This window comes from Rhineura floridana, chromosome 16, assembly GCF_030035675.1.
Source record: "Rhineura floridana isolate rRhiFlo1 chromosome 16, rRhiFlo1.hap2, whole genome shotgun sequence".
NCBI classification, from domain to species: Eukaryota; Metazoa; Chordata; class Lepidosauria; order Squamata; family Rhineuridae; genus Rhineura; species Rhineura floridana.
In genome coordinates this window covers 19,715,269-19,735,025 of record NC_084495.1, presented here as the reverse complement: position 1 = coordinate 19,735,025, position 19,757 = coordinate 19,715,269, and the positions used below count along the sequence as shown (strand labels likewise).

The 19,757-nt window shown below is 46.4% G+C and overlaps 1 protein-coding gene across 7 annotated transcripts in view; it reads left to right on the top strand.

Moving 5' to 3' along the window:
* NHSL2 (NHS like 2) overlaps nt 1-19,757 on the top strand; it is a 100,145-nt gene that overhangs the window by 67,656 nt on the left and 12,732 nt on the right. For 3 of the 7 annotated variants that reach the window (XM_061598233.1, XM_061598229.1, XM_061598231.1), the window contains exons 2-6: nt 4,273-4,419; nt 7,117-7,253; nt 10,046-10,241; nt 14,830-14,961; nt 17,140-19,389. In XM_061598233.1, coding sequence (XP_061454217.1) covers nt 4,273-4,419; nt 7,117-7,253; nt 10,046-10,241; nt 14,830-14,961; nt 17,140-19,389 — 2,862 coding nt within the window. Of the gene's footprint in view, nt 1-3,179; nt 3,227-4,272; nt 4,420-7,116; nt 7,254-10,045; nt 10,242-14,829; nt 14,962-17,139; nt 19,390-19,757 lie in introns of those variants that run through there. The other 4 variants (XM_061598235.1, XM_061598234.1, XM_061598230.1 and 1 more) reach the window with 3 other exon arrangements.

Genomic DNA, 19,757 nt, shown 5'->3' with positions numbered 1-19,757 from the left:
GTAGTAAGAGTTCTTCCTCCAAACATTTATAATACATTGCAGATAACCCATCTGGTCCTGGTGCCTTTCCTAATTTAATTTTGTTTATAGCTTCAGATATCTCTCTTAACGTAATAGGGCCATTAATAGCTTGTCTCTGAAAGTCTGTAATTTTAGGCAAATTCTGTTTAGATATATACTCTTCTATTTTTTCAGATGGAATTTCCTGACATTTGTACCATGTTGAATAATATTGATGAAAAATCTTTTTAATTTTTACATTATCTGTCAACGTCTCATCTCCTTCTTGTATCTTTAAAATGATATTTTTTTGACATTCTTTTCTTAATTTATATGCTAACCATTTCCCAGGTTTATTTGCAAATTCAAAAGTCCTTTGTTTAGCAAAATTTAGTTTTCTTTCAATTTCTCTAACTGTCAGCATTGATACTTGCTTCTGTAACATTTTGATTTGATTTACAATAGAAACTTTAGTTGGATTCTTTTTCAATTCTTCCTCTTTTTGTTTTATTTCTTCCAAAATTAATTGCATTTTCTGTTGTTTCTTTTTTTTTAATTCAGAGTTACATTTAATAAGATATCCCCTCATAAATGCCTTACTTGTATCCCAAACGATATTTTCACTTGTTCCTTTATGTAAATTATGTTCAAAAAACTCTTTTAATTTCTTCTTACATTCTTGTACTACTTTGTCATTCTGTAATAGAGATTCATTTAGTCTCCATCTAAATCCAAGATTTTTCTTTTTTAAAGTTAATATCACAGGGTTATGATCCGAAAAAGTTTTTGGTAATATATCCATTTTAAAAGTGTCCTTCGCTAAAATTTTAGACATCCAGATCATATCAATCCTCGAGAATGTTTTGTGTCTTTCTGAAAAATAAGTAAATTCCTTTGCATTATCATTTATATATCTCCAGGTATCCACCAATTCTAAATGTTCCATCAGTTCAAAGCAAATCTTCGGTAATTTACCCTGTGTCTCTTTGATATTTTTTTCAGAAAGCCTATCAATTTTTGGTGTGATTACCCCATTCCAATCACCCATAACGCACCAATGGTCATATGAAAACTCTGACAATTTTTCCATAAGTCCTGTGTAAAACCTTGTTTTATCTTCATTGGGGGCATAGATACCCACTATCAAAATGTTTGTACCCTGTAGAGTAATTTCAACCCCCACAAATCTACCACTATCATCCAGTAATACCAATTTAGGAAGCAATTGTGGGTTAATGTAGAGAACAACTCCATTTTTTTTTTTTGGTCCAGCCGAAATAAATTCTTCACCCAAATTTTTACAAATCAAATATTTGGAATCTTTCTTCTTAATATGAGTTTCTTGTAAACAAATTATATCCAATTTTAATTTTTTCAAATAGTGAAACACTTTCTTTCTCTTCTGCGCCGTATTAGCTCCATTTATATTCCAAGTTAGATATTTGTAATCCATCTTTAAGCGTGTATTTTAAAATGTGCCTGATGCTCCTTTTAATCCATCATCTTCCTTCCCTTCCTCTGCATATCTTTGTTGACTTTGTTCCCCAGGAATTATATCCATATCTTTGAGTTTATCTTCATCCATATCTTTTGAAGCTTTTCTCAAGAAGTCCCTTGCTTTTTGAACAGTATTCAATCTATATTTCTGTTGTCTGAATGTAAAGATCACTCCTTCTGGAACATCCCATCTAAATTGAATTTTGCGTTGCTTAAGTTTCTCTGTAAGGAAAGCATATTCTTTTCTCTTACGTAAAAGTCTAATAGGAATTTCTTTCATCACCAGTATCTCCTTACCATCAATTTTAAAGGTATTTTTAAAGTGTTGCTGTAATACCATATCTCTGGTCGTCTTCTTTATAAAATGAACAAGCACATCTCTTGGAATTTTATTCATTGTTGCATATCTGGAATTAATTCTATACACTTTATCTATTTCAAATTCCATCCGATCTTCATTCAAATCCAGAAATTTTACTAGAGCATTAACAATTTTATCTCTGATGTCTTCACCTGTTTCCTCAGGAATTGCACGGAATCTCAAACAATGTTCTTTGTTTTTCATTTCAGTCACAGCCATATAGTCCAAGTTTTTTTCTAATTCCAGATTTAATATATCTGTTCTATTCTCCAAGATTTGTACCTTTTCTTTAGTGTTTTTTGCATCCTCCTTTATTTGCCCAATTGTCCCTTTAATCTCATCCACTTGTGTTTTAATATAGTCTTTTATATCTGTCAATTCAGTTTTCATTTCCTGTTTTATATCATTAATCCCTTCCATTATTTTTTGAAACATATCTGGGGGTATAACTCCTTCCCGTGGATCAGTAGAACTTCTTCTTCGCTCCTGGGTCTTAGTTGCTTTTTTAGTTGTCATTTTCAAGAAAAGCCTTTAATTTCTGATATTAATCACTGTTCCAAAACCTAGAGGCAGTCTATTTCTTTTTTTTTTCCTCCACCAACAAAAAAGTTAATATTCCAGGCCTGTTATTAAAGTCCAGCCAGCACAGCACAGTTCTTATCTACATCCAAGAATGCAAAACAATTCTGGTTGCCAACACCAAACAATTAGTAACATATACGAGCAGCAGATTCGTCCAAAAAGAAATAGTCCAAAGAGAAAAATAGTCCAAAATATAATAATTACCTCTCATCCGTTTTTAAACTTTAAAACTCCAAATTCAGGCCAGCTTTTTGTCGTAAAAAAAGTATATAAGTTGTTTACATTTTCTTTCTTCCTTAATTATATTTAAAAGAGAAAAAGTATGACTCACCCAGGTTTCTCAGTTGCTGATTCGTAAACAAATCCCTTTTATTGTAGTAATTTAAGCCAAATGATAAGATTTAGACAGAAGTAGGCTCGCTGGTTAAGAACGTTTTTTTTAAGAAGAAGAAAAAAAAACGCTTCGCTTTTTTCCAGTACAGCTTGCGTGGAAATCCTGACTCCGTCTTCAGCCGATCGGCATGCCTTCTTATCTCAGGGATTTCCTGATCAATTCCAGCCGCCGACAGCTCAACGAAGTCTTGTGGAAAATCTGATCGGTTCTCCTATACCTTGGAGAACATTTAAGCCAGTCCAAGATTCCTCTTGGCTGGCTTTTAACCTGAAAAAAGCTTCCTCTGAGGCAGAGCTCCCTCAGAGACAACCACCAGCCAGCACTCCTTCCGGGAAGTCCTGTTTCTCTCTCTCATAATACTAGGATGTGGGGACATCCAGTGAAGTTGAAGGGTAGGAGATTCAAGACAGACAGAACATCTGCACTGCCTGCCCATGTCTTACCAGGCCATGTTCAAGGTTCTTGTGTTGATATCCAAAGCCCTGAGCAATTTGGGTGCAGGATTGCTGAAGGACCACCTGAGCCCTTATGTTCCAGCCTGACCTCTGAGATCATCCAGAGGAGCACTGTTAGTTGTGTTAGAGAGGCCCAATTGGCCTCAATGAGAAGCCAGGCATTTAGTGTTGTTGATCCCATGCTGTGGCAGACATTCAGCAGGAATCTTTGCTTTTGACTTTCAGGTGTCTCTTGAAGACCTTTTTATGCTAACAGGCCTTTGTAGCTGTTTAATTATTTGTTTATTAGCAAACCACCTTAAAGATTATCTGCATTGTTTGTAAAGATATTCCATGTTTTAATGTTGTAGTACAGAAATACTTTTATAGATACATAAATAAATAGATAAATAAATAAATGAGGACAAATGATGGAATCTACTACCACAAGATGTAGTAATCGCCACTCTCTTGGATGGCTGTAAAAGGGGATTACACAAATTGATGGAGGATAAGGCTGTCCACAGCAGCTAGTCATGATGGCTATATGCAATGTCCAGAATCAGAGGCAGCATGGGTTGAAATATTAGTTGTAAGAGAAAAACAGTGGAAGAGGCTGGTGGCTCCAATTTTTGTGGGGCAGTGAATCTGCTCTGGGTTTTAGTCTTAACTTTCAAGGAGCTGTCAAAAGTGCTGAAACTTATTCCCAAAATATGTTCAGCACCTTGGACATCTCCTTGAAAGTTCAGACTAAAATCTGGAGCAGAATCTCTGCCCCACCAACATCGGAGCCACCAGTCTTCACTGGGAGACAGCCATTCTCCTTATATCTGGCTTGTGGGTATCTCAGAGGCATCTAGATTACTGCAGAAAGCAGAACATTGGAGCTGTAGTGGCAAAACAGGTTTGAAACTGGTTTGAGTGTATAGTTGTGGGCAGGCCGTAAGACCTCTTTGTGTCTCTAGAATCCCTGCCTGACATACTTGTTTGTTTGTTTCCCCTAGCCACCTCTAACGTAGACCTGGATGTCAAGAAACCCACTCCTCCCAAGCTCCTATGGCATCAGCCTGTGAATATCTTCTTGGCCCGGCCTGTTGGGGTGGAGGAACTGCACCATGAAGCTGAACTTAATCTCCAGAGCTTGCTGCAAGGTATTTGGGGGAAACTGGGAGTGTGGGGAGGTAGGAGAGTCCTCAGTAGGCTTGTGTCTCTGACTTGGAGGTCTCAGCTCCAGCTAGACACAATGGAGTCTGGGCTTGGGAAACAGCTGGCTGACCTCCTGCAGAAGAATCTGCCCAGAACTCAGATCCCTCTTTGGGCACAGAGAATGCAGACATCAGCCCTTGCAATTGGCAGAGAGGGTGAAGTCTCTGGATTGGCCAGGCCCCAGTAGAGAGGGGTAGGTGGTGCAAAGCCAGCAAGGTGAGGCCAGTTGATAAGCGGTGTACCCATGCACTCATTTCTTTAGTGCAAGGATTGATGCTTGTGCAACAGAACTTTTGCCACCCTGGGCTGCTGCTGGGAGGAAGGGTGGGATATCAATCAATCAATCAATAAACTTTCCCCATCTTCTCCTCCTACGTGTACCCTACACTCTCCCCAAATCTACTGCAGAGAAATGGGGGAACCCCCAGAACAGATTTAGGGGTACATGGGGGGAGGAGAGGGGAAGCTCTGTTGCATAAGTGTAAATCCTTGCACTAACAGAATGAGTTACTTACTGCTACGTTGCTACAATCCTCTAAGCTTTCATTTTTTAAAAAATGTAAGTCTCCATTTATTCATTCATTCATTCATTATGTTTAATTCATCCCTTACTGCATAAAATGTCTCAAAGAGAGTTACCACCTTAAAAAAGTACAAAAATAAAGATTTAAAACGGCATCAACAGAAAAAACATTTACAAAAAACTTCATTATGCAATATTATAAAAGGACGAATCCTACCTCACCCAGTAAAAGATGAACACTGCAACGTTATTTACCAAAAGTGCACATCCTGCAGCGTTATAGAAAAGACAAGTCCTACCCTACTCTACTGAAAAATGAACTCCCTTCTGTTGCATATCAGGCAGGCGCCTTCTCTGTTATCTTTCTGGCGTCTGCTAAACACATTCCTCTTTCAACAAACCTTCTAAAATCTTTATCCAAGTTGGTGTCTGTCCTGGATCTGAATAGATCCTATGTACGCCTCGTTGTTTTAAACTGTTTTTATATTTATAATTAATTTTAATTTTTTTATATGTGTAATTGTTTTATATGCTATATTGTAAGTGCATGCTTGCTTGTCCTTATTGTGCTGATTGGAGCCAATCAGAGTAAAAGGAGCTGAATCACTCATTGAGAAGACTTCTCAGTAGCTAACACATACCTCTCCTTTCATGCTGATTGGCTCCTAGGGTAAGTAAGAAGTGAGCTTCATGGCAAAGTACCTTGGTCTCCTAACTCCTGGTCCCACATCTGGCTTCATTTCAGAATTCTTAAAATCAAAACGTTTCTGGCAGTGTTTGGCTCCCAGAGAGAGAGACTGAGTGGGGGGAAGCCTACGCACACAGCAGTTTTGCTCTGGTTCTATAATTCTGTCATCGCAGAAGAGGCAGTGAATCCTGGGGGCATGGCACGACTATCATGAAGGGACCCTGCACTTCCAAATTTCCCACTACGCTACTGACGAGAAATAGAAGCAGCAATCAAAATGCAATTCAAAATCAACATGAATATTGTACGAAGACATGCTGTGGACCACCTGAATGAAGCTCACAGACCACTGGTGGTCCATGGAGCACAGTTTGGGAGCCCTGCAAGGGCCTCCACCAGACTGCAGTAGACCCTTGGACACCAGACTACAGCGGGCCCTCGAGGGTGGCAGCGGTGGCAGCAATGTGGTGGCACTACTGCCTCCACAGCTACAGGCTCAAATAAGTTGGCCGCGTCAGTGCGCTTACACATTGTGCGTGCACACCTGCCATCACCCAAGATGGGGGGGGCATGTTGACACCCCCTCTTCCATCTTGGGTAATGGCAAGCATGCCATGCAGAACACTAGGACACTGATGCATCAATGTGGCAATGTGGGAAGTGGCGCAGCCAGCCAGTGGGGGGTGTTGCCTGGGAGGGTGATAACCGCTCTACAGTCCATGCCTGCATTAGGTCCTGGGGCAGATCATGGAGCAGGAGCTACACCCACCCAGCCCCAGCAGCAGGGCCCCCTCTCAGCTGCAGGGGCCCTTGGCCAGTGCCCAACGTGGATGGCTGCTGGCACCGGGCCTGAGCCCTGCTCTAGGGTTTTTTCTCCATATTCAGACAATGGAGGAAGACTGCCTGGTTCATTTTGAAGCTGTTTCAGGAATTGAGAAAAAAAGAGTTTTAGCACAAGTGTCACTGCACAGTTGCATGCCCCCCCCTCCGCCGCCCCAAGGGAAAAGGCAGTAGGAAAGACAGGAGTGCCTTCATTTCTAACACAGGTTTGATTCCATGCCCCCAAATATATGTTCTTTTTCGAGTATGGAAACATAAAAAAGAAACCACCATGCAAATAAACCGTGCAAATAAAGCGTAGGCTATACCATCAATCTCTCTGGGGTTTCTCTCTGGGGTTTGGAGACTAGAGGTGAAAAACTGCACACATTTTTGCAATCCAACATTTTCCTAATACTGCTTATGAAATTGCACTTTTATATGCTGGGTCCCTTCCCACTCCTGGAATCTTGCAGCCTCTGTAATTGGGAGTGTTAAGAAAAATGTAAATCTGGGCAAATGGAAATCTGGGCGCCCCTGCTTGCCATGTAGGTGGGGAAGGAGATGGAATGATGACTGAGCTGCTTTCTTTCCTTGCTCCGTTCCTTCCAGAGGAGTATGAGGAGCCCTACTCAGAAGCCGCCAGCGGCCAGACCTTCCGCTATGCCAGTCCCCTCTCCGCCGACCGGCCCCGTGACTGTAGCCCCCGGCCCCCAGTACCCACCAAACGCCTGGAGTTTGTGTTCATGGTGAGTCTGCTGAACATCTCAGTGTTGCACCAGAGAAGGAAGGGAATTTTTCGGTCCAAATTCTGCCGGGCACCTAGGCAAGTTCTACCATCCCATGGCTTAGAATAAGGATAGGGAGCCTCTTTCAGCCCGAGGGCCGTATTCCCTTCTGGTCACCCTTCTGGGGCCACATGCCAGGCATGGGTGAGGCAAGAGGCAAAAGTGGGGAAAGCAACGAATGTAATTTTTTTACCTTTGTACAGTAGGTTGGTTTCCACATGCACTCGCACACCCCTCTTTGCCCTCTATCCAGGCAAGCATGAGACGTGATGAGAGTTCAAGGACCCATTCCAGACAGCCACAAACACTGGAGGAGGGCATGAAACATGGCCGGGAGAGAGAGTGTCCTGGGGAGAGGGGGGTGTCCTAGGAAGAGTTCCGAGGGCCATATGCAGAGGCCTGGAGGGCTGCATTTGGCCCCCAGGGCCTGAGGTCACCCCCCACCCCCAGGTTAAGAGGTGAGATGAGGAGACAGTAGGATAGCAAATCAGGAAGCATAAAGGATGCTGGAAGGCACTGGGTTTGGAGGCTTTTTAGTAATAGAGGAAGCTGCATCAGATTGGCTGTCCACAGTCGCCTGCCATCCAAGACCAGGAGGGGTTTTGGTCTCTGGCAGTATATGAGAATCCCAGCCCTGAAATCTCTTCTTCAGAATAGTGGCCCTGAGGGTGCATGAAGTAGGGAATTGGTGTCTGGCTGCGGGATCCTGATAGAAGATAAGAGCTTCCTGCTAGTGCCCTCTGAGCAACTTGGGTGGGGCAAGGGTGGCTAATGTGATGGTCTCATAAGGGGATCCTTTTGGATCAGGCCAGTGGCCCATCTCGTTTAGCATCCTGTTCTCACAGTGGCCAACCAGTTGCCCATAGGAAGCCCGCAAGCAGGACCTGAGTGCAAGAGTGCTCTCCCCTCCTGCGGCTTCCAGCAACTGGATTTCTGAAGCCTACTGCATCTCACTATGGGGCAGAGCATAGCCATCATGGCTAGTAGCTATTTATGGCCTTCTCCGCAATGAATTTGTCTAATCTTCTTTTAAAGCCATCCAAGTTGGTGGCCATCACTGCCTCTTGTAGGAGCGAATTCCATAGTTTAACTATCCACTGTGTGAAGAAGTAATTTCTTTTGTCTGTACTGAATCTTCCAACATTCAGCTTCATTGATCTATGGTTTGAGAGAGAGAGAAAAACCTGTCTCTAGCCACTTTTTCCATGCCATGCATAATTTTATGCACTTCTGTCACGTTACCTCTGACTCATCTTTTCTCTAACCTGAAAGCCCCAAATGCTGCAAGCTTTCCTCATAAGGGAGTTGCTCCATCCCCTTGATCATTCTGGTTGCCCTTTGTGAACCAACTCTACAATATCCTTTTTGAGGTGAGGCGACCACAGTATTTCAAATGTGGCCACACCATAGATTTTTCATTATGATATCAAAACTCCAGATGTTGCGGACTGCAATTCCCATCATCCCCAACCATTGACCATCCTGACTGGAGCAGATGTGAGATGTAGTCCAACAAGATTTGGAGGGCACCATGGAGGCCACCTCTGGGGTAGGGGATGGATAGTCTGTGGTCAGCTGGTGATGATATCAAAAGGCATATTCTGAATCAAGGCTGGCACCAGCACCTGGCATTCTTGGGCAGTTGTCAGGGCTCCAGCAGGGTCCAGTGCTAACCCCAGCCCTGAGCACTCCCTCTTTTTAAATTATTTTTTAAAACTCCATCCTGGTGCTCTGAGTAATGCTGGGCAGCTAGGTCTCCATTACTCCAGTACATTGAAGAAAAATACAAACTCAACTTGATTCAGCCACCCGATGCTACTTGTAGCATTGATCAGAGTGCAGCTGTCTCCCACCACTGCCAGGTAAGTGCAAAGGGGGCCACCAGGAGAGGAAGAGGCCCACCAGCAGTCACTGTCCAGCCCCCCGCCAAAAAACTGGAGCTAGGCTTGTCCTGCATTTGCACTGTGCAGGTACAGAAGTTGGTTATGGGGCACCAGGCAGAGAATCCTTCAACCCCAAATTTGTTTATACCGACTTTCTAGTTCTGTAGATAGGCTTGAAAGCATATGGCCAGCACCTAGCAAACTGGGAAGCGGGGGGATCTAAACTGTGTGTCCTAAGGCCATGGAGGGATTTGGGGGAAGGCTGCAATGGAGCTTTCTGACCCTTCCCAACTGCTGAATAAATTTATTTATTTATTTATATACCGCCCCATAGCCGAAGCTCTCTGGGCGGTTTATAGTAAGTGATGCAGATTTGCAAAGAGCACAACTGCTTTGAGTCTGGCCAGTCTCTGGCTCAAGACCCGTGGTCCCTTACGTGGAACAGCTGCACAAGGTGCATGCTTGTGGGTGGAGAGGCTGCAGGAAAGGACTGAGGAACACTGATCCTAGATCAGGGGTGGGTAATGTTTTTATGTCAAGGGTTGCATTCCCTTAGGGGTAATCTCTTGGAGGCCACATACCAGCAGTGGACGAAGCAAAGCCCAAAGTGGGTGAGCTAGCCAACCCCTTTTCTCTCTCTTCTTCTCTCTCTTTTCATCTCTGTTATTGCTGTCTTTTTTCTCTCTGTCTCACTGCCACCCCCTCCTCTCCTCTCTCTCTTTATCCCCTTCTGTCTCTCTCAGCTAGGGGGAGCTCCCAGAGCAAGGATTTGCAGTGGGCAAAGCCCTCTTTTCTGACTTCATATATTCCTAAACTCACACCCACTGTGCTGATTTCCCTGATTTCCCACCCACCCCTGCTTTCTGACAGCCTGCAGGCCAGCAAGTGAAGGAGAACGAGACGACGACACTAGGGGTGAGAGCCCCGGCGTCTTCGCTGAGCTTGCCCGCTACCCCAGACAAGCACACAGCCTGGACCCGAGCTGGTCCTCTGCCCTCCCTTGACGAGAAGATGTTGCACCAGCCCTGCTCAACCCAAGCCAACATTGTCCCTATCAACGTCTCTGGTAAGGTTGATGGTGTATGTGAGTGGGGAGGCAGGGGGCATTGAAGGGTTATCATATGGCTAGGGATGTAAGATGGCATTGTTTTCTATTCTGCTCTGCATTCATTGCACGTAGCGCTGTTTCCGTTCCACTGCAGTTCTCCGTCTTCTGCCGAAAACTATGTCACTCGTCTCACTGTCCCCCATGGTGAAATTATGCAAGTTATGTTATCATTACGCTACTCCATCCCATTTGTTTCAGTGCAAAGGGAACACAATGCAAACAGGGAAAACAACGTGATTGGTTACATATTGTGGGCAGACTGAGAGCAACGACGACAGCAAATACCAGTCGTGTTTGTTGGATTGATTTCCATTCCTGGTGTGGGACAAATAAGCAAACACTGCCAATGTCCGCTCCTCTTTGTGTTAAATGCCAGATGTCCAAGCTGGATTTAAAAAAGGATGAGGTACCAGACATCATATTGCAAACATACATTGGATAATGGAACGGACCAAGGAATTTCAGAAGAAAATCATCCTGTGCTTTATATATTACAGGAAAGCCATTGATTGTGTAGATCATGAAAAACTATGGAATGCTTTAAAAGAAATGGGGGTGCCACAGCATCTGATTGTCCTGATGTGCAACCTATACTCTGCACAAGAGGCTATTGTAATGACAGAATATGGAGAAACCGATTGGTTTCCCATCGGAAAGGGTGTGAGATAGGGGTGTATTTTATTACCCTATTTGTTTAATCTATATGCAGAACATATCATACGGAAAGCAGGATTGGACCAAGATGAAGGAGGTGTGAAAATTGGAGTGAGAAATATCAATAATTTAAGATATGCAGACGATACCATACTACTAGCAGAAACCATTAATGATTTGAAACGAATGCTGATGAAAGTTAAAGAGGAAAGCACAAAAGCAGGACTACAGCTGAAAGTCAAAAAGACTAAAGTAATGACAACAGAAGATTCATGTAACTTTAAAGCTGACAATGAGGACACTGAACTTGTCAAGGATTATCAATACCTTGGCACAGTCATTAACCAAAATGGAGACCGTAGTCAAAAAATGAGAAGGCTAGGTCTGGGGAGGGCAGCTATGAGAGAACTAGAAAAGGTCCTCAAATGCAAAGATGGATCACTGAACGCTAAAGTCAGTATCATTCAGACCGTGGTATTCCCGATCTCTATGTATGGATGTGAAAGTTGGATAGTGAAAAAAGGGGAGAAGAGAAAAATCAACTAATCTGAAATGTGGTGTTGAAGGAGAGCTTTGCGCAAACATGGACCATGAAAAAGACAAATAACTGGGTGTTAGAACAAATTAAATCAGAACTATCACAAGAAGCTAAAATGATATAACCTCAGTTTCATCATACTTTGGACACATAATGAGAAGACATGATTCACTAGAAAAGACAATAATGCTGGGGAAAACAGAAGGGAGTAGAAAAAGAGGAAGGCCAAACAAGAGATGGATTGATTCCATAAAGGAAGCCACAGACCTGAACTTACAAGATCTGAACAGGGCGGTTCACGACAGATGCTATTGGAGGTCACTGAGTCATAGGGTCACTATAAGTCCTAATTGACTTGAAGGCACATAAGAACAAATGGCACTGGGTCGTTTGGGGGCACAGGATGGAGAGTTTTAGACCACCAAGGTGGCTGGTGAGGGAGTGATGTGCAAGAGGACCAGCAAAACTGAAAAGTGCAGGCACTGACTGGGGTTTCATTGGGACTCATGTGGAGTGACATGTGTAGTGTGTCCCATCATGCTGAGGCTTCTCAGAGCCATTTCCCTCCTTACTATGAGGCTTTATGGTGGGTTTTTTTGCACATGTACTTATGTTATTCTAGTCTCATCAACATTTCCTAACGCATCCACAGTTAACCAGTACATCTGTCTCTTTGTCACTTTGATTCTCACAGCGCATGGTGTCCATGTACCGTCCATCTCTGTTCTAAGCTTCAGCAGGAAGGGAGTTCAACAGCGAGTCGTGGGCTGCATAATGCCAAACCACAGTTTGGCATTAATGTTTGGACATATGCCAGCTTGCAAGCCACAGCTTGCTTGCCAAAAGAGGATAATCAACCATGGTTTGAAGCTGGTTTACAAACCACAGTGAAGCTGGCTTTGCAAACCTAACTGTGGTTTGCCACAGGTTTGTGAATTTTGGCAGTCCAGCAAACCACAGTTAGGCACTGAACCATGGAGACAAGAGTGAATGTTTGGAAGCTCAGGGCTGAGCACATGAAAAATGGAAACAGACAAGCCACTCTGAACCATGGTTTGCCCACTGTACCTCTGGAAAGTAAAACTATGATGTGAGGTGTTAACCATCACATTGCAGGCAATGGTTTGGTGTGATGCTGAAAGTCCTCTTCAGGTGTTACAGCTAGGGGAAAGTAAACATGGGAATGGAGGCAGCGGGGATGAGCATGCTATCTCTGCCCCTTCCCACCCTGCATCATTGAGGTCTTCCCCTTCTAACTCATGGAAGGCAACTCCCTCAAGCAGGGAGCCTTTGGTATCCCTGGAGGCTCCTTACATGCTTTAGAATCCAAGATGACTCTTCCTCACTAGACCAGGTTTAAAGAACATTTTTTAGCCTGAGGGCCACATTCCTTTGTAGGCAACCTTCTGGGGGCCACATTCCAGTGGTAGGTGTGACCAGAGGCAAAAGTGGCCAGAGCAATGGATGCAACTCTTCCCTTTGTTGTTTTCTAAGGTTGTATTCTAGCCACCGAAAGTTCAGGGGTTCCTATGCAGACACCCCTCACACCCATCTGTCCATCCTCCAACCAGTCAAGCAAGAGGCATTCTCACTGTTCAAAGAATCGCACTCCAGCCGGGCAAAAGCACTGGAGTGTGGAGTAGGCCCAGGAAGAGTGGTGACGGATGGCTCCATGTCAGTTGGGCAGGGGAATCTGCTCCGAGTTTTAGTCCAAACTTTCAAGGAGCTGCCCAAGGTGCTGAAATTCAATAAGTAATAGGTCTGGCACCTTGGACATCTCCATGAAAGTTCAAACTAAACCCCGGAATGGATTCCACTGCCCCACTGACATGGAGCCAACAGCCACCACTGCCCAGGAAGAGATATGACCTGGGCAGAGTCCCGAAGGTCAGACAGAGAGACCTGGAGGGCTGCATTCAAGCCCCAGGTGTGAGATTCCCCACCCCTGCAGTAGCCTTTCGTGTGCCCTTCCTTTGGTGTGAGCCTCTTCAATTCCAACCCACCCATTCAAGGCCCCTCAAACCTTTGCCCCATCCCATCTGAGTCATCTCAGATCAACCCTGAATATTCCCACCATTACTGGCTTCCACCTTTCCCATGTTGCCAGTGGCATCAGATCGAAATCTCTTCCCTGCTCTAAAGCCCCTTTCCATCCCACTTCCATTCAGATTGGCAGTGGTGGCTGGTGGCTCCATATAGATTTCAGCACCTTGGACAGCTCCTTGAAAGTTTGGGCTGAAACCTGGAGTGGATTCCACTCCCCCACTGACATGGAGCCTCCAGCTGTCACTGCAGGTTGGGATGGTTGGATCAGCCCCATTTCCAGAGTCTGTGTCCGTTCTGCATCTGTTCATTCTATTAGTCTGTTCTGTCCTCTTTCCACATCAATCTGCAGATTTATTTGTTTTTACCACACAAAAATCCACATGATTTTCAAAGGTATTCTACCCTAAAATCTGAATTTTAACCTGAGATAAACATTTTTACACACAATTTCAGTACATTTTGTATGCTGAGAACTGAACCACAGAGTCTGGAGATGTGAGGAAACCACAAGGATTTACTGTGTTCCAATCTGCATGTTAGTCTTGTGCAAACTCTAATTTGGTTTGCTTAAAAATGCAGATTGAACTAAATCTTCATCTCAACTCCCAAAGCCCATTGTGGCCACCATAAGAACCTAAGAAGAGCCTGCTGGATCAAGCTAATGGCCCATCTAGTCCAGCATCCTGTTCTCACACTGGCCAACCGATTCACCAATGGGAAACCTGCAAGTAGGACCTGAGTACAAGAGTACTCTCCCCTTCTGTGGTTTCCAGCAGCTGGAATTCAGAAGCATAGCTGCTCCTATCGTTAATAATAAATACATACATAAATTTTACAGATGGCACAAAGGAGTGCCATTTGTGTACAAGAAGGAGTGTACAAGATAAAGCAGAATAAAACACACAGACGCAAGCGGTAAAAACAATAAAATAAATTCAACAGATTCTAGAAACAATAAAACTATCCATACAAGCTCCAAAAGCTATGAAACAACTTCATCAGATATAAAATTGATATTCTTTAATGACTGGGTTACACCTCAGGGAGAACCTTCCTAAACAAAAAATGTCTTCAGCCGGCGGTTCCTAAACATCCTCGCGCTAGGCCCCTCTCTGATTTCAGCAGGAATTGATTCCAGAGAGCTGGAGCCGCATCACTGAGAGCCCAGTTTCTAGGGGCTATCATGATTAGCAACCATTTGCCATCTCATCGTAAAGCTGCGCTCACTGTTCATCCCACGCCTCACAGCCTCCTCTGAGTTTTCCCACTGCCCACCCGGACTGCTGAGTGTCTTTGTTTTGGCTACAGGGCAGCCGTTTGCTAGGCATGCAAGTACTCGCCACTCCCTCTTTAACACAGAGACAGCCATGAACCCCAAGTCCTTGCTGCGCCGGAGACGGACGGTTATCGGCTTCCCTCACCTCGCCCTGCGAGACCCAGGTGACAATGGTGGCATTGCCGCTCTCTGCCAATGCAGTCAAGGGGAAATGGCGTGAAGGCTCAAGGCCCTGCCAGACTAGTGTGGGGTTTTTGCAGGTGTATTGTGCCACACGTAATTGATGCAATAACAGCGCATTAGTAGTGGGTTTATACTGGAACATCCACACATTATTCTGCATTTTTCGCTGTTCTGCAGTGCTTCGGGGAAGGGCCATAGCTCAGTGGTAGAGTATCTGCCTTGCATGCAGAAGGTCCCAGGTTCAATTCCCGGCAACTCCAGGTAGGGCTGGGAGAGGCTCCGGTCTGAAATCCTGGAGAGCCGCTGCCAGTCAGTGCAGTCAGTACTAAGCTAGGTGGACCAATGATCTGCTTCAGTGTAAGGCAGCTTGCTCTGTTCCCAAATGATGCTGCATAATAGCCACCCAGAGGGACAGTCTTGTGCTATAGAGCAACAAAAGCAAGGGGGGGAAAGGACTCAGAACATTTGTGGTGTGAAAAATGTCAGGATTTCAGCAAGAAGTTATGGGACATGCTCTGATAGGAAACAAACTAGTATGTCCACAAACATTTGCAGCCGCAAACTGTATTGAAAGTGGGATCATGTATAACCTCCCCAAACACAAATCATTGTGAATCCACAATAAAAAGGATGTGTAGAAGGGCTCTTAGAAGCAATTGTGGAATCAAAGCTATTTCCACCCACTGCTGACCCTGGTGGATGGGAAGAATAGATTTTGAGGGAAGTCTGTTTGGTTTGGGGTTTGTAGGACTCTTCCAAGAGGGCAGAGGGGGAAAGTAAAACTTTCATACACCCCCAAAATTTGGCCAATTTCATTTAAACCATTTTCAAGTTTCATTTTTTACCATTTTGAGAGTGATTTAATATCACCCAGAAACTTTCCATTTGAGAGAATGTAGAAATTTTGAATGTCTGTAAGCCGATATTTGAATTGGAAGAATTTGTTTGAGAATCTTTCATTCCCCAGGGCATTTTTTTTAGCCCATTGTCCTTGGGAGCATCCTCTCTAAGATTTCTCTGGCATTATGAAGAAATGTGTTTTGGGAGGTCCCCCTGCACTCAAACACTACGTTTCCACTTCTGATATTGGCCATATCTGAACCATACATTTAAACACTATCATACCACTCTAAACTGTCATGGCTTCCTCTAAAGAATTCTGGGAACTGAGAGTTGTTAGGAAATCCTCACAGAGCTACAATTCCCAGAATTCCCAGGGAAAAAGGATTCATAGAATCACAGAATAGTAGAGTTGGAAGGGGCCTATAAGGCTCAATGCAGGAATCCAAATCAAAGCATTCCCGACAGATTGTTAAACCACTCTGGATTCTTGAGGAGAAGCCATGACTGTTTAACATGGTAGAAAAGTGTTTTAAATGCATGATGCAGACGTGGCCATTAAATTGGGGGGGGGGCAGGGAGGGGAGAGAAGTAGCCAGGCGCACACAGTATCAGAACAGCCATGTGTGAGGCTGACTAGCAGAATTTACTCCCCGGGACAGGTCTGAAGTTTTATCTTTCAACATTAAAAAGAAAGAAAACAAGAAAAGCCCTTTATTATAGCAGTTCCCACTATGTTGCAGGGTCCTCAGTGGGGATGTAACACCTGTGGAAATTTCCCCTCTGAATGAGCAGAGGCAGATAAATAATGGCCCCACCTTTACAGATCTATCCAGGGCCAGCTGAGCAATTCTCTCTCTGAAGCAACAGTATAGCCAGGCCTGGATGTCTTTGTTTTGGTGGGAGAAGGTGCCCAAGTGGCAATGACATTGTACTGGGTTGTATAATTGCAAAGATAGGGCTGGGAAACCTTTTTCAGCACGAGGGCCACATTCCCTTCTGGGCAAGCTTCTGGAGGCCGCATGCCAGCAGTGGGTGGGGCCAGAAGCAAAATACAGGTAAGTGAGCAAAGCAGAATGTCAGTTGTACCTGGCCTGGGGGAGAGGAGGTTTGGCTGGGTGTGGCCTAGGGAGAATCCCGAGGTCCAGATGGAGAAGCCCGGAGGTCCACATTCAGCCCCTGGGCCCGAGATTCCCAACCACCTGATCTAAGGCCGCATTGGTAGACAAGAGTAGGGCCTTTTTGTTGCTGAGGCTTAGCCAAGCAAGAGATCTTCCAGGCCGTGCTTAATTCCTGTCTTTCCCTCATCTCTTCTGCAGGCAATACCAATGGCCCCATCCTCAGTCCTCCAGCGACCATAGCAGAATCCGTCTCTTGTCATTTTGTCTCTGAAGTGGCCAACGGTAGGAGTTCCACTCGTCAGGTCCGGTCTCCGCAGGCTCGGCCACAACTGAGAAAGACCTTCAGTGACCTTGGGGGGGTTCTGCAGGGACGGTGTCGCCAGGTGCCAGCCAGCCGCACAGAGAACCCCGGGGCGATGTATGCCAGTCCATCGTGCAATGGCCCCAAAGAGGACTCGGTCTTCTCCCCTGCTTGGAGTGCAGCATCTTTTGCCTACATGAGCCCTTCTGCGAGCCAAAGCGAGCTGGCAGCGGACAGCAGGACCCAGCCATCTCCCTGCGGCCAGAGGGTAACTCCAGACTCCGACCAGCCTGCTTCCTTCTTCATTGGCAAAGACAACATAGTTGGGAACAATGGGTCTGGGGCATTCTGTGCCTCTCCCGAATCTCCTGTGAGTGCTGAAGGAGGCTTGAGATGTGGAGGAAAAGAGGTCAAGGCCCATTTGATCCCTGCCAGCCCAAGTGAAGAGGAGTGCCCCCGAATGGAGAGGGAGCGAATCGCCTGCAAGTTCCGTGAGAGGTCACTCTCTGTCCCCACGGACACGGCCTCCCTGTGCTCCATGGACATCGGGGGCAGTGAGACCTGTGGCCTGAGCTATCCCAGTGCCAGCTCGGAGGGTAGCACAAGCACAGACAATGTCTCGCTGGCAGTGGAGCAGGAGGCCCAGGCACAGCAACGGCGGCAGCGCACCAAGAGCATCTCTCTCAAGAAGGCCAAAAAGAAGCCCTCCCCACCGACCCGCAGTGTCTCTTTGATCAAGGACAGCCAAGGGAGCAAAGCAGAGGGCAATGACGGGGAGGTGCTGCCCCAGGGTCAGAGACCAAAAAGTCTGTGTTTGCTGCCTGATGTGCAGGTCCACAGCCAAGTCCACAGGGACACAACCAGAGAACTGGAAGGTGTGCCATACCCCCAGCAGTGGTACTTGCCAGAGTGGAGTCCTGGTGACCCCTACTGTTCCCTGTCTGGCTCCAGCACGGCCACTGGGACCACCGTGATTGAGCTCTCCAAGGCATGCGGTAGCTCCGAGTCCCTCCCCTCCCCTTCTGTCTCCCGGGCCACCACGCCATCCCAGCTCTCTGCTGAGGTAAACTTGAAAACCTCCTCCCCAGGGCGGCCAGCAGGGGTGATGTCCCCCTCCAGCGGCTATTCCAGTCAGTCAGAAACACCAACTCCAACCATCCCGACATCTGTAGTCATGGGGCACGCCCCACACCAGAGCGGGCGGATGAGGCCCCTTGTCCCTGAAAGGAAGTCCTCGCTGCCTCCAGTCTCGCCCATGGAGCGGAGCCCCAAGTCACGGCTGTCATTCGACCTGCCGTTTGCTCCGCCGATGCACCTGGACCTCTCGGGGCTGAAGATCTCCCTCAAGGCCAAGCCCAAAGTAAGCCGACACCACTCTGACTCCACCTTTGGGGTCAAGTTGGGCCCAAAGCTGAGCCCAGTGCAGCCCGTCATGCCCATGGTGACGCAGCTGGACCTACGCTCTGTCCGCCTGCGCTCCATCAGCCGCTCCGAGACCGAGGATAACCTAGAGAGCCCTGAACCTCTTGAGGAGCCCGGCAAGAAGATCCGGCCACCGGTGGCAGAGAAACCACCCCTTTCCAGGAGACCGCCGATGCTCTTGCATAAGACCCCGCCCGTCCAAGAGGAGTCCCCCGTGGGCTCTCCGACCTCTCCGTCGGCACCTCAGGGCTTGGTCCCTGTAGAGAACATTTACTTGGTGACTCGGAGGCCTGAGCACCGGTGGGACACAGATGCCTGGAGCCCTGTGGCACCGCCCTCTCCCGTGGCAGCAATCTCTCCCGCACAGGGCCCCCCGGGGACGTTTTTCTCTGCTGCTCGGCGACTCTCCGTGGACAGCTTAGAGGAGGACGAGCAGCTGAAGCCAAAGCTGATGGCAGAGAGAACCCCTGGGGGAGAGAGCCGCAGAACCAAAGTCCCACCCCCTGTCCCCAAGAAGCCTAGTGTGCTTTACCTGCCGCTGGTGACCTCCCCGATCCACCCAGGGGCCTGTCATGGGGATCCAAGGTTGGCGGCCAGCCCTGTCATTATGCTGGACGAGGACTCTGCTTGTTCTGAGCTGACTCCCTGCAAGGTGCCAGCCCCTGTGGGCAATGAGGGGAGCGTCAGTCCGACTGCTGCAGCAGCATCTTGGGGAGACATTTCAGGTAAGTGTTTCTGCCTTTTGGTCTCCTGCCTGAGTTCTGTAAGGTAGTTGAAGGGGAACAATAATAAGAGCACCTGCTTTGAACGCAGAAAGCTGCAGGCTCAGTCTCCATCAGCTCCAGTTAAAAGTATCAAGCGATGGGGGCAGATCCTTGCTCACAACCCTGGAGAGCTGCTGCCACTCAGAGTAGACAAAACTGAGCTGGGTGACTCAGTGGTCTGAGTCAGTGGCCTGGTTTGCAGATCACACTAAACCATGGCTTAGCACAAATGTGTTGGCTTTACTCCTCCCTGGTCCTTTCTGCTGCTGGGCTGCGCTGGGCTGAGCTAAGCCAAGGTTTGGTTTTGAATGTCGTCCAAACCCAGGGTT